We start from the raw sequence: 13,078 nt of genomic DNA, 5'->3' as shown, positions 1-13,078 counted from the left end.
CCGTCAGCGGGTCCTCCTCCTCCTCCTCCTCTTTACCCTGCACCCAGGGACACAGAGGCTTAAGAAAATTAATTAATAAATACATTTCAAAAAAGGAAAAAAAGTGGAGACGTAATATTTGAAACAACAGTATATCTCACAGGGCAACAAAAGACAAAAATAAATACTCACATTAAATCATCCATATAGTTGCATAAATAAATGTATACTTAAATAAATAAATGTGCCAACTTAAACTTAAAATCACCCATATACTTGGAAAACTACATTTTTTTTTTTTTAAAAAGTCATCTATATAGATTAAACATTAAAATAAACAAACTTAAAGTCATCCACATAGCTGCAATAAAAAAATTTAAACTTAAAAATTTAAACTTAAAAATCCATATAGCTGCAAAATAAAAAATAAAAAAAATAATTGCACAAACTCAAACTTAAAAATCACCAATATAATTGCAATAAATAAATAAATGCACTATCTTCAATTTTAAATAGTCATACATATAGTTGCAATATTAAATAAGCTTAACTTAGTCATTCATATAGTTGCAATAAATGAACCAATTTACTTCCAAAAATATCAGTATAGTTGCAAAAAAATAAATGCACAAACTCAAACATCCATTTAATTGCAATAAATAAAAAAATGCACTAACTTAACCATAAAAAAAACTGTCCATAGGGCTGTGATAAATAAATATGCACACCTAAAGAAAATCATCCATATTGTTGCAAAATAAATAAATGTACAAACCTAATCTTAAAAACTGTAGGATTTTGTATAGTTACAAAAATAATTACAAACTTAACATTTCAATACTCCCCCATATATTTCAAATAAATAATGAATGCACAAAGAACATCATCTAGAGTTAAGATAAATAAATACACAAACTTAATTTTAAAAAAATCATCCGTAAAGTTGCCATAAATGAACAGATATACAAACCTAACAAAAAAATCATTCATGATGTGTAAACACAACAAAAATACAAATAAAAATAAAACACTATATTTTATTTACACCAGATACTTTTCTATAATAAATTATTAAGATTTATTTGGGTTTAAATGGATAATTTATTTTAATTGCATCCTTATGTCCTCTAGAAATTATTCCCAAATAGTGCCAAGCAACAGATCTGTGAAATCAAGTATAGTGTGGAAGTAATTCTTATCATATCCACAAAAAAAAGCCCAAAACCCTCAGGGGAATGGACTGAGACTTAATCAGAAGGCTTCAGTGGATTTTAATGAAAATAAAGTCCCACACATTGATAGAGTTTAGGAAACAGGAATCATTTCTGAATGCTGGAGAGGTTTTTTCACTGTACTTTATTCCTTCATTTCATACTCCGGGCAGTATTAGGCTGGTGAGCTGATGACAGCAGCAGAGCTGTATGGAGTTTGGCAGCTGCAGATGAAAGTCTGGTAGTGACAGGCCCGGGTGAGCTCGATCCCCTGGGTCTCCATATCAGTCCCAGCCAGCCTCGGGCTCTGCCTCGGGGCCCCGGGGCCTCTCATTGTTCCGCAGGGAGGCTGTTTAATGCACTATAATGAGCCTCACAATATACCCTGGTGGTCTGATGGTGACTTTGGTGTGGTTACCTCCTCGGTGCTCCTCCCCCACCCCGTCTACACTTACTATTACTCACATGTGGAGATGCAGCAGATCAGGGCTCAACGTGCTGCTGTCAGGATGCACAACCAAAAATTCTTAACCAAACCGTGAATTTCAGACTGTCTTCCAGCTATAGTGTAGTCGAAATACGTCTTGCAGGTGCTGTCATGTAAGATAATTGGTTGGCCTGTATTGTGTGTTTTAACTCCAGTCTGTTTTTGGTATATTTATGGCACACATGCTGTTAAAATGAGTGAAATAAAAAATATAAATAAATCCCAGAAATGATAGCTGAACAGTCATAAATGTTATACACTTATAGCTTCAAAAAGATTGGAGCATCTACAGTACAATTGTAATTAAACGAGGTCCCTGAAGGTCATTTGAGCTCTCTTTGCATTTAGGGACAGTACACAAATTACTTAAGATAGGGCGGGGTGCTTAATTTCCTATTTTATTTTATTTATTAAAAAGCAATAACCTCCCAAGCTTTATATTATATATATGGATCTCATCCCTGACTGCAAATACAAAAAATATAAATTTGATACATTATACTTATCCCACCTTATAATATTTTGCTGCTTTGACAGAGGCCCTGAGACGTTATTTATATGATGTTGGGGGCAGCTGTTTGGATGTACACTCAGAGCATTTGCACAATGCTGAGTTTTTGTGTTAGTCTGACTAAAACTGGACGTTTATAATAAATGTAAACGTGTAAGTCCGACTGAAATTGGACTAAATCAAATTTCTCAAAATCAGACTAACACACACAGATCGTTTGATTGGTAGTCGAGCTAATCAATCATGTAAACACCTCAGTCAGACTTTAACTAAACTGAGGAAGGAATAGGAAAAGGGACTGTTCGTTACTTATGAGGGTGGAGGGGGTGCTGCAAAACGGGTAAGGCATTTTTATTTTAAAAAAACACTGAAATGGGACTTAATTTTGGTTTAGAAGACGGACATACAACTTAAAAATGGTATTTTATATTCATTTTAAATTTAAAAAGTCACGCAAAAGTGTAGTCCCACAACACCGGCACAGAAGCTAAGCAACAGCGCTGCAGCAAAACATGTAATAATTTTCCCACAGTCCCTTACATCTAGTGAACGCTGAGTGTTTCTTTTGAAGGTCTCTGCGCGTCTTTGTCCACGTTCATCAGACGATGATAAAAAGTCACGTTGGGCTGACGTTTGCTTTTAAGGCCTATTCAATATCTACTGTACTGTCTGCAGAGCCAGAGGGCAAATAAAGACATAAAGCCTGCTGTACAGCACAAAGACAAACACAGACAGACAGAAAGAAAGAAAGAAAGAAAGAAAGAAAGAAAGAAAGAAAGAAAGAAAGAAAGAAATCTCTTAGTCAAACAACATCAAAGCTTGTACAGTTTCTCATGACTGGCTGCAGTAGAGACTACTTTACTAATTAGTATTTATGTTTATCTATTAACAATTGAGTTTAAGTTAGTTTGTTTTTTTAATTCATTTTATAATTTAGTCTTTTATTCCGTCTTGATCATGTTTGATTCTATTATTATTACTAACATTTCCATGTTTACTGCTTTTATTCTTTGAATTGTATTTACTCTTATAATCTTTTTTTATTTCTAATTGTTTCTAATTTGTTAAATTGTAATATAAATTTTGTCTGGCCTTAGTTCGGCATTATTGTTTGGCTCTTATTTTTAAATTGCCTCTGCAGGAATTATTATTATTATTATTGTTATTATTGAATTATTATTGTTATTATTATTATTATTATTATTATTATTATTATTATTATTATTATTATTATCGTATTATTATTATTATTATTATTATTATTATTATTATTACTATTATTATAACCATATTCTCGGTTCTGATGTAATTATTCACATTACTATTGTGATACATATTTCCCTTGTGAACGAAAATACTCGATTTCTGTACTACGTGCCATCCTGCCGAGCCATGCTGTCTCCAATGTTAATTGAGGTCAGAGTTCACGGTCAGTGTGCCCCTCTATGGGTACCCACTCAGGATGCCAAACAGTCCCCAGCTTTGTTTACCTTTTTTTCTTCTCTTACAATCTCAGATCACTTGACACACACTGCCTGAGAACAAGGCGTTTTTGTCCGTTTGACATGAGACAGAGCGGCAAAGAGAATTCACGCTGACTGCGGAGCTCGACCGTGAAAATATGCAGAGATGACGCGTTTATACGTCTGCAGCTGAGACTTGAGTCTGTAGTGCAGAGAGGAACCGGTGCAGACTTGTTAAGACTGAAGATTATTTTTTTCAATAAAATAAAATAACAGCTGTGTTATTTCTGTGGTCGGGACACAAAGAGGCCTAATTTAAATTTACACCCAATTTGCATTAAATTACCCAGAATTCTCTTGTGGATTCAGCTGAGAGACACCCTCTAGTGTTCGTCTCAAACTAGTGAATTAAATAAAAAGAAAAAAAATCAAAATATGGTGGCTAGGGTGTTAATTTCACAGCCTGGTAAAAAATTTAAAAAAAACATAAAAATATAACACAAAAAATTATATGTTCTTAAAGTCATGACCGTCTTTTAAAAAAATATAAAAAGAAAAGAAAAGAAAGAAACACACAGTTTAGATATGAATCTATGAGACAGCATTGTAGTGCTTTTTAGTCCTAATTTAACATGTTTTTTATATCATAATTTTTTATTGTTTTATCGCAATTCTACCATCCTTTGAAGACAAACGTCTCTATGGTGTTGTTTTGTTGTTAGATTTGGCGCCATCTCCTGAACACAAAGCTGACACTGCAGTCCAATAAAGAAGCTAAACTCTGTTTTTGTGACTGAATTTTAACCTCATGTGAGGACAGTTTGTATCATAACAAGACAAAAAAGCCACATAATCCCTGTGTTTAATCTATGAAAATCATACTCACTTTAAATATTTTACTTGAAATGAAAACATTTTTGAAAATGTTCACTAAGTACACAAGTATTATCTGCAAAATGTGCTGAAGGTACCAAAATAAAGTCCTTAATAAAGCAAAATGACTCCTGTGAGTGTTAACATAAGAAGAATAGAAAGGTGCTACCTGCAGTTTGAAGAAGTTGATCTGAAGTCCAAAAGAAATGAACCTAGAGATGAAAAAAAAGAGGTTCGACTTGATAGATTTGCAAAGATTAAAAATAAATCTTTTAATGACGGGTTTAGCTCCTGTGTGTTTTACTCACAGTCTTCATCAGGGCAGGTAAAAACACACGGCAGCTCTCAGACAGGTGAGGCAATCAGAGGAGCGCTGGATGATTGTCACAGGTTTAATCGATGAGTGCGAGTGCACACAATCAGGTCAACTCCAACAAAGCGCCAACATCTTCAAGATCAGCAGATTCATCATAAATAATTTAAACATTGCCTTAGAAAAGCTTTAGATCTTTAACTCAAACCTGTGAAAAACGGGAACAAAAATACGCGTTTTGATTTTTGTTCAGTGTAGATTTAGTTAATCTGAATGATATTATTAATGATTGTTTATTACCTGGTCCCTGGCCTTCTCTTTCTAGTAATGTCCTAAAATCCTTGAAATGTCCTGAAATCCTGGAAATGTGCTTAAATCCTATAAATATCCCAAAACTCTGGAAATGTCCTAAAATCCTAGAAATATCCCAAAACCCTAGAAAAGTCCCTAAATCCAAGAAATGTCCTGAAATCCTAGAAACATGTATGGGGCTGCTGCGTTTGGCCCCTGGCCCCAAGGCAATGCAAGGTGAATATATCTGATGTTGAGAAATGGCCTCTGTAGAGTGATTTTTTAAAAATTATTTTTTAGTAAAATCTTAAAATGAAAAGTAACTAGTAACTCTGGCTGTCAAATAAATACTGCAGAACAAAAGTATAAAATAATATGTCAAATTCAGGGTTCTCACACATTTTCATGGACAAAGTTTGAAAAGTTTTCCATGACTTTTCAAGGACCCGTAATATTTCTTTTTCTTGTCAAATTTGCCCAGCATGTTTTGTAAAAATGACAGAACTTTTTCTAGCTTGCTTTTAAAAAAAAGAAGAAATGTACATGATTGTAAACAAAATGTCGACACAATTATAAAACTACGTTACCTCGACAATCACAGATAAACGACTTACAGCTACATTACATGAGCGGTTATGCACGAAAGATTAGTTTAACAATTTTAATTACACAAAACAAAATTCCATGACTTTTCCAAAACTTTCCAGGCTTGGAATATATGATTTTTATATCCTAATAATTTTCCAGGTCATCAGAACCCCATAAATTTACTTACTTACTTTACATTAACCTTGTTATGCGGCTGAATATAAGAGTCAAATTTTTAATTTTAAACAACTTAAAAACAGGAAAAATGAACATCACCAGTGACCAAAGAGTCATTTTCAAGGCAGTCACATTTATTTGTCTTCTTATACACATTTGCTAAGCAGCCTGATGTGCTAGCACTTGGCTTTGATAGGATTTACTATGGGATTTCCACAATGCTTACTAAAAAATAAATACAAGACAAAGTGTTCCACAGCTCAAAAATATACAAAGGTTTGAAATCAATGTAAACTTTTTTTTTTTTACATAAGAAACAATTCAACAACCTTTGTGACAATTCCAAAAGTTATTGTATTTACAAGTTTGTACAAAAAAAAATACAAAGCTGATACCTACATTATGCAGAGGTCGATCTGAAGTCTAAGTGAAATGCATCTAGTACCATAAGTTACGCTGCTCTTTAGTATCGGTTCTGTTTCTGTCAAGTAAACGAGAAGAGATAAACAGTTTGATGCCACTAACGTGTGCACGTTCTAGCCTTTGGCAGAAGCGTCTACTCCACTCCTAAAAGCGTACTCAGAGTGTGGATATTATTCAAGGAAAGTCAAACAGCTCCATGTAAAGGTCTATAAATATCTCCAGGTACAGTAAGAGACAGATGAAACTTCACAAACATCACTTTATCAGTGCACAAAAAAGTAATAAAAGAAAAAAAAAAGTTGGAATGAAGGCTCACAGACGTAACCCTTTGTGTACCCTGTTATATGACATTGCATCAGTACGGAGTATCATTAAGGCCAAACTGAAGTTGGTATTTACAGTGTACCTGTAGGGAAGAACAGTCCTCCATAGGGAAATATGGCTACATAGATATTTTTGCATAATGGTTGAGTACCATCACTGCATCCATTTACTTATATATTTATGAATATGTGGGAGAAAGAGTGCTAGGGTTACACCTAAAACCTCACTGGTGTGAAGCTAGAACAGTGACAGTAAGTTTTGGCAGTGAAAATAAAATGTGGCATTTAATTATGAAACATTGGCACAATAAATCAAAAATCAATTTTTTTTAAAATCTTATTGAAATTTTTTTTAATGTATTTTGATGTGTATTTCAAATACAATCTTCTGATTTCTTACTCACGTCACTCTTTTTTCAGTGTCAGTTTTCTTTGGCAATTACTTCTTTAAAAAAATCCAGAATTACCGCAAAGCTGTTGTCAAGTTACAGGAACAGTTAACATCCATGTCTGTCCACTCATATTTGAACCACAGTGACCTTGACCTTTAACCATCAATATCTAATATGTTCATTGTCAAGTCCAAATCAATGTTAGTGCCAAATTTGATATTGCATTCATAAGAGTCAGATGGATGCAAGGTCACAATGACCTTGACCTTTGACCTATGACCTCCAAAATCCAATCAGTTCATCCTTGGGTCTAAGTGGATGTTTGTGCCATATTTGAGGAAATTCAAAGGTCTTTTTGAGATACCACATTCGTGAGAATAACACAGATAAGGTCATTGTGACCTTAATTTTTCACCAACAAAATCGGATCAGATAATTGTTACATTTAAGTGACCGTTTCCCTGAAGGCCCTCTTGTGATATTGCATTTATGAGAATGAGACGAATATCACACTCGAAGTGGACGTTTGTGCAAAATTTAAAGATTTTCATTCAAGGCCTTTTTGAGATAGCATGTTCATGTTCGTGAGACAGACATGAGGTCATCGTGACCTTGACCTTTGACCACCAAAATCATATATTTCATCGTTGAGTCCGAGTGGATGTTTGTGCCAAAACTGAAGAGATTCCATGAAGGTGACACAGCAACACATGAAGCATTATTATCATTAAAGATTATCATTGAAAAACACATCAGTATGCTAAATATATATAAAATTAAAATCAAAATAAACTTTAATTGTAATGCCCATGTTTACATTTCAATTGGATGTTTTCAGCACCAATGTTTCCTTTTAATAACGAATTTTATTTTTCCGAACCAAAACGTACTGTCGCTGTTCGAGCTCCACACACTTGTAGCTTATGACTGCTTTTGCCATCTTCTAATGACATTAACGAGTTGCTTTCCTATTTGTCTCTGCAACCAGTGTGAAATACATTTTAAAATGTGTCTCTTATAAACAAAATAACTATCTGAATAAAATATGTTATTTCAGCGATTCATTGCATTGAAAGATTTCAGTTATCTAAACGTGTAAAACCATCCAGGGAGTGCACGGAGATTCTCTGTGTCATTTACAAAAATAAATACATTTAGATTGTTGTGACACAGAAAATATGAAAATATGGCAGGTTATACTTTTGATGGGGAATAAAAGAGAACAGCCCGACCGATATATCGATATTAACTTATCGCTAATATATTGGCATCAACGTATATATAGTCTGATATGCACCAATATGATTTTTTTTGTTGTTGCATTTTTCATAATGCAGAAAAAGATGCTTGACGTAATTTATAACAATTAAATTCCTAATTAAGTTTACTGTTTCAGTGCACTGCCATTTGCCATTTTTGACAATAGTTTCATATTTTAGGTATAAATGCATAAATATTGGCATTGGCCCCAAAGGTCCAGTATTGGTCGGGCTCTATAAAACAGCAAATACTACTTCTCTAAATCCAGAACTTTATTTAAGATGATAACCTGGCTCCATATTTAACCAAACATCCTCCATCAAAATTGAAAAATCTCACAAAAACACTCCACTTGCTGAGGCCCACGCTGCTTCGTCACTTACTGTCTCTTGTTGAGGTTAAAATAAGGCATATTTGATCCTCCTGAACACTTTCCACTTGCCCCTTTCAACGATTCGTAAACACACCGAGTCAGCAAACCAGAAATGACCATTATCATGTTTTTTAAAAAAAATACATGACCTCCTTTTTTCTTTTACAGATCTCCTTTTTTCACCACCTCTGACTTTTTTAAAATCACTTTTTCTTCTCCCATGTTAACACCTGCTCCCTTCTTGTCTCCTAGGATTGTCGAGTGAGTGCTTGGCTTTGACGTTTCCTGTCTCACCTCTTATTATCAATCATCTTATTGCGTGAGAGATGTAAAAAGTTGTAATAGTAAGCTATCTTTGATATAATTTACACTTTAAAAGGACTGAGTAAAATATACAAACACATCGTCAATATGAAGAGATGCTTTGAGGCTTCACATTTTTTTTTTCACTGCTGTTTCTCACACAGTGTTCGTCCTGATGATCAGTTGGGGAGTTAGAAAAATTATTAGTTTAAGAAGAAATGTAAAAACGTGTGTCTAGTTGCATAGGTATTCACAGAATACATACAGTTAATCCAATATATTTCTCTATTTTTACAAGATAAAAATGTGTGAGTTGGTTTTTAGATTTTGGAGAAATCTGAGAGCAAAGATTTAAAATTAAAGGGATAATTCAGATTTTTTTGAAGTGGTGTTGCATGACGTACTCATCCGTAGTCAGCGTATCGTAGATGGCAGTCGGCCCCCTGATTCAAGAACCAGGCAGAACAACAAATTCTCACTCCAACTTGTTAAATACAGATATTTGGGCGGTGGCACGTCAGTTTCAGACGTTCAGGGACGAACATCTCTTTTCAAAATAAACTTTAGGAAACATGCAGTTTTTGCTTGATAAATGTTGTCTTTTTCAAAATAAACTTATAATGTAGGTAAAATAACCTCATTTTTAATTTTACTTTCTTAAATCTAGACAACAAGAGAACAGGGGTTTTGAAAAATCATCATGGTTTGGCTTAAAATAACTACGTTTGCTATGAACGTAACATGAGTGACATACGTCATGTGACGTATGTCACTTCCACAGTATGCTACACATACCTGCACATTAAATGGTTATTAAAGGATTGACTTTTGGTTTCACATGGGACACGAACACAGTCTACCGGGTGAAAGTCTGGAGTTTGTTTGACCAGTTCATCTCCCCTCCTGTCTGCCCCATGCTGACTTCCTCACTCTTCATACTAATGTAGTTTCCCCCAAAACCAAAAAAGAAATGCGGCTGCCTCGGGTATCTAATACCACCACTAGAGGGGGCCTCCGTCCAGCAAAACCTATTTTAGCCACCTAAAAAAATCACGTATATGCATTGTTTAGAATATTTTCAGCACTTAACCTTAACGTCAGTGATTTTTTGGGGAACTTTAGCTTCTATATCGCTCTCTTTACAGCCAGACTCCATTTTAACATGTTTGGTGTTTTAAAAGGTTAGTTCAGGTTCACTAAAGTGACACAATAACACAAAGTAGCTGATTGAGGCAGCAGTAGATAAACACCTCCTGTACTCAGCGTTATCAAATTATTGTTTTTCTCAAAGGAGTCTGGCGGCTTTGACGAAACTGACGCCATGAACAGATTCCCCATCGGACATTGTTGTCTGGCAGTAAGGAAAAACGGTGAAAATATTTAAAATATAGTGCACACTTTCACCAATATTGATCTTTTTAGGTGGCTAAAATATGTTTTGTTGCATCTTGACTTCTTTTAAACCACTTATTAAAACCATTTTTATAGACTTGCTTTTACGTGATGTCGTCTATTTTAATTTTATTTTAATTGGTGTATTTTATTCATCTATTTATTTATTTTTATCATTTAATTTATCTATTTTTTATTCTGCCCCGGCCATGTTTAAATTTATTACTAACACTATTATTTCTGTGTTTCTCTGTTTTGTCTGGCTTTAGTTCGTATTACTTTTTGGCTCTTTTTGTCATGTTACTTCTGCGAGAAACTCCTCTCGCTTCTGCTTTGTTTTGTTTGTCAAAGCACTTTATAAACTCTGTTTTTAAAGGTGCTATATAAATAAAGTTATTATTATTATTATTATTATTTATTATTATTATCATCCTCCTTCCACAGCGGTGCATTGATCATCTTTTGTCTCAGACTCTGCTTCTCCAAACTGGGGACGACTGTCATCTCCTCGCTATGGATAATTATCTCCACTTCAAAAAAAAAAATCAAAACTATTCTTTTAATACAGTGTAGTGTGGCTGAAAGAAGGCAACCGGTTGGGTGTACATGGCTTCAGGTAATGTGCCATAATCTAACCAAACAATATTTTTTGTTTTCTGTAGGATGTTTTTCTCATTTCTGTTCATCAATTATAATTTCCTACAGAATGCAGATATTTCTCATCTTCAGAGTTCATATCACGAGGATATTTTTTTAGACAAACTGTGTGTATAAAACATTTTTTAACACAAGTAAAACAGTTTTAAGTATCCACAGAATAACCAAAAGTAAACATCTATAAAAACTCATCCACAATTAGTAAAATTTATCATTATTTTTTAAAAACAAAATCCCTAAAGTTCTGCATACATTACATTAACCTCACCACATCTCTTATATATATTATAACTCATTCTGGTCCGTTTTGTTTTTTCACTGTAAACTAACAAAATAATTTCATACCTTCTGACACTCGGTTTTCTACGTGGAGCCCTGTGATGAGCGGTCGTCGTGAGGACTCCCGTCTGAGTTCTCCGTCTCGCCCTCTGAGATGGCCTGCATGGGCGCCGAGTACAGTCTGCTACGCATGCCGTATCGGCTGCTGTTGGCGGGCGGGGGGATTCTGGAGCGGCCCTGCCTGGAAGAAGACGTGGGGAAGGATTTTGGGGAGAAGCAGTCAGCGTTGGCTTTGGGGTACGGGCTGGGGAGCTGATCTGGTCCTGATTGTTGTTGCAGTGGAGAGGCGGGGTCATCGGGCTGTCTGGGCGACTCCATCAGGGAGTCTCCAGGAGATTTAGGAGCGATGGGGCTCTTGAGGATCTCTGTCGCTGACATGCGGTAACTTGACTCTGAGCGGCTGCCCTTTTTGAGCAGCAGCAGTTTGAACTCCTCGTTGGAGGTGCTGGACTTCTTTGCGTTCCTGTAGATGGGCCCCGAGACTCTGTGCAGGCCGGGTGGCGTCACAGCGGAGGAGGGGGACGCCAGTGAGACCGGGGAGCTCCCAGTGCTGCTGGGCGGCGTGTTCCCCGATGCAGCGCCGAGCCGGTTCCTCACATTCAACTCGGTTGAATCCTTCCTGCCCAACACTTTCCTTTTGGACCTGAAGAAACGCATTTAACCCTTTAACACCTGGATCAGCATCAGCATTTAAACCTCTGAAATCTGAGAAAATTGGTTTGATTTCTTTCAAAATTACAGGAAAAACATAAAGAGCAACTTGGCATGAAATGTCCTGCAAACTGCAAACTTAAAAAAAAAAATCCTACAAGGTGACAAGGAAATGATCTAAAAAAATGTCCAGATAACTATATTTATAATTCTCTTCATTATGTATTTAAACTTATGTCACAAAAAAGAAACACAAAAAGACTATTTTAAAAAAAATAAGATTTTCTTGAGGTAACCTTTTTTTTATCTCTCTTTTTTTTTTTATACCCTATTTTCAGGTAATTTTCTTGTAACTTTCTTACTAATATCTTCTTACTTATTGCCCTCTTCTCATGATTTCGAAAGAAATTAAGCCAGTTTGGTCAGGTATCAGAGGGTTAAGATACACACACAAGAAGACTTTTAAATGACTAAAGTCTGGCTCCCTCTCAAATCTAAATAAAATGTGAGTTTTTAGTCACACACTATAATATTTATCATTTTTCTGGGGATCTTGCAGGGTCTCTATTTAAAAACTACAACTAAATTCCTATTAGAGATTATTTCCCAACCTGCTCCTGGTGAAAAATATAATGCCAAACTCCCTTTAAGAAATATGACATTATTATTAAATCTTTGTTTCTGCAAAATCACATAACTCTAGAAACACGAGACAAAAGGCGTCATGTGTCGACATCACTCCTGTCAATTCGGCATCAATATGATATCCTCCTTTTCCACAGAGAAAGAAAACCCAGACCTGTTCCTCCATGTTTCCTGTCTACCCAGTTTGCTGCTTTTGGTTTAGTGCTGGAGAGAGCGCAGCTATTGGCTGTTAACAATGTTCATTTATCACGTGAGTAAAATTGCTGGAGTAGTTGTTTGGTTTGAGGCTGGCATTAGATTTCTACAATCTGACATTTAGGGCATTATCCACTTGGTAATGCCCTAAATTTTAAGGGTTTGGCAGGAGGTATGTGACACCCTATCAAGAACTCAGGTTGCCTTTCCATACGTGGTAACTTTACAAACT

At 35.3% G+C, this 13,078-nt stretch overlaps 1 protein-coding gene and 1 long non-coding RNA gene across 7 annotated transcripts in view; both read right to left on the bottom strand.

Moving 5' to 3' along the window:
- Window positions 1-1,201: 1,201 nt before the first annotated feature.
- Window positions 1,202-5,176, bottom strand: LOC148189612 (uncharacterized). Its single transcript, XR_015776556.1, has 3 exons — window positions 4,833-5,176; window positions 4,694-4,736; window positions 1,202-2,894 (listed from the first exon to the last, which is right to left on the bottom strand). It is a non-coding gene; the product is annotated as an uncharacterized LOC148189612 (long non-coding RNA).
- Window positions 5,177-6,006: 830 nt separating this feature from the next.
- Window positions 6,007-13,078, bottom strand: part of nhsa (Nance-Horan syndrome a (congenital cataracts and dental anomalies)) — a 90,640-nt gene continuing 83,568 nt past the window's right edge. For all 6 annotated transcript variants that reach the window (XM_088078013.1, XM_088078014.1, XM_088078015.1 and 3 more), the window contains one exon: window positions 6,007-11,998. In XM_088078013.1, the coding sequence (XP_087934139.1) occupies window positions 11,380-11,998 (619 nt within the window). In that variant the 3' untranslated portion in view covers window positions 6,007-11,379. The remainder of the gene's footprint in view (window positions 11,999-13,078) is intronic.

This window comes from Plectropomus leopardus, chromosome 5 (genome assembly GCF_026936395.1).
Source record: "Plectropomus leopardus strain MGB_pleo_1.0 chromosome 5, ASM2693639v1, whole genome shotgun sequence".
Lineage (NCBI taxonomy): Eukaryota > Metazoa > Chordata > Actinopteri > Perciformes > Serranidae > Plectropomus > Plectropomus leopardus.
Note: the sequence above shows the minus strand (reverse complement) of the source record. Positions and strands in the feature narration are given on the sequence as shown.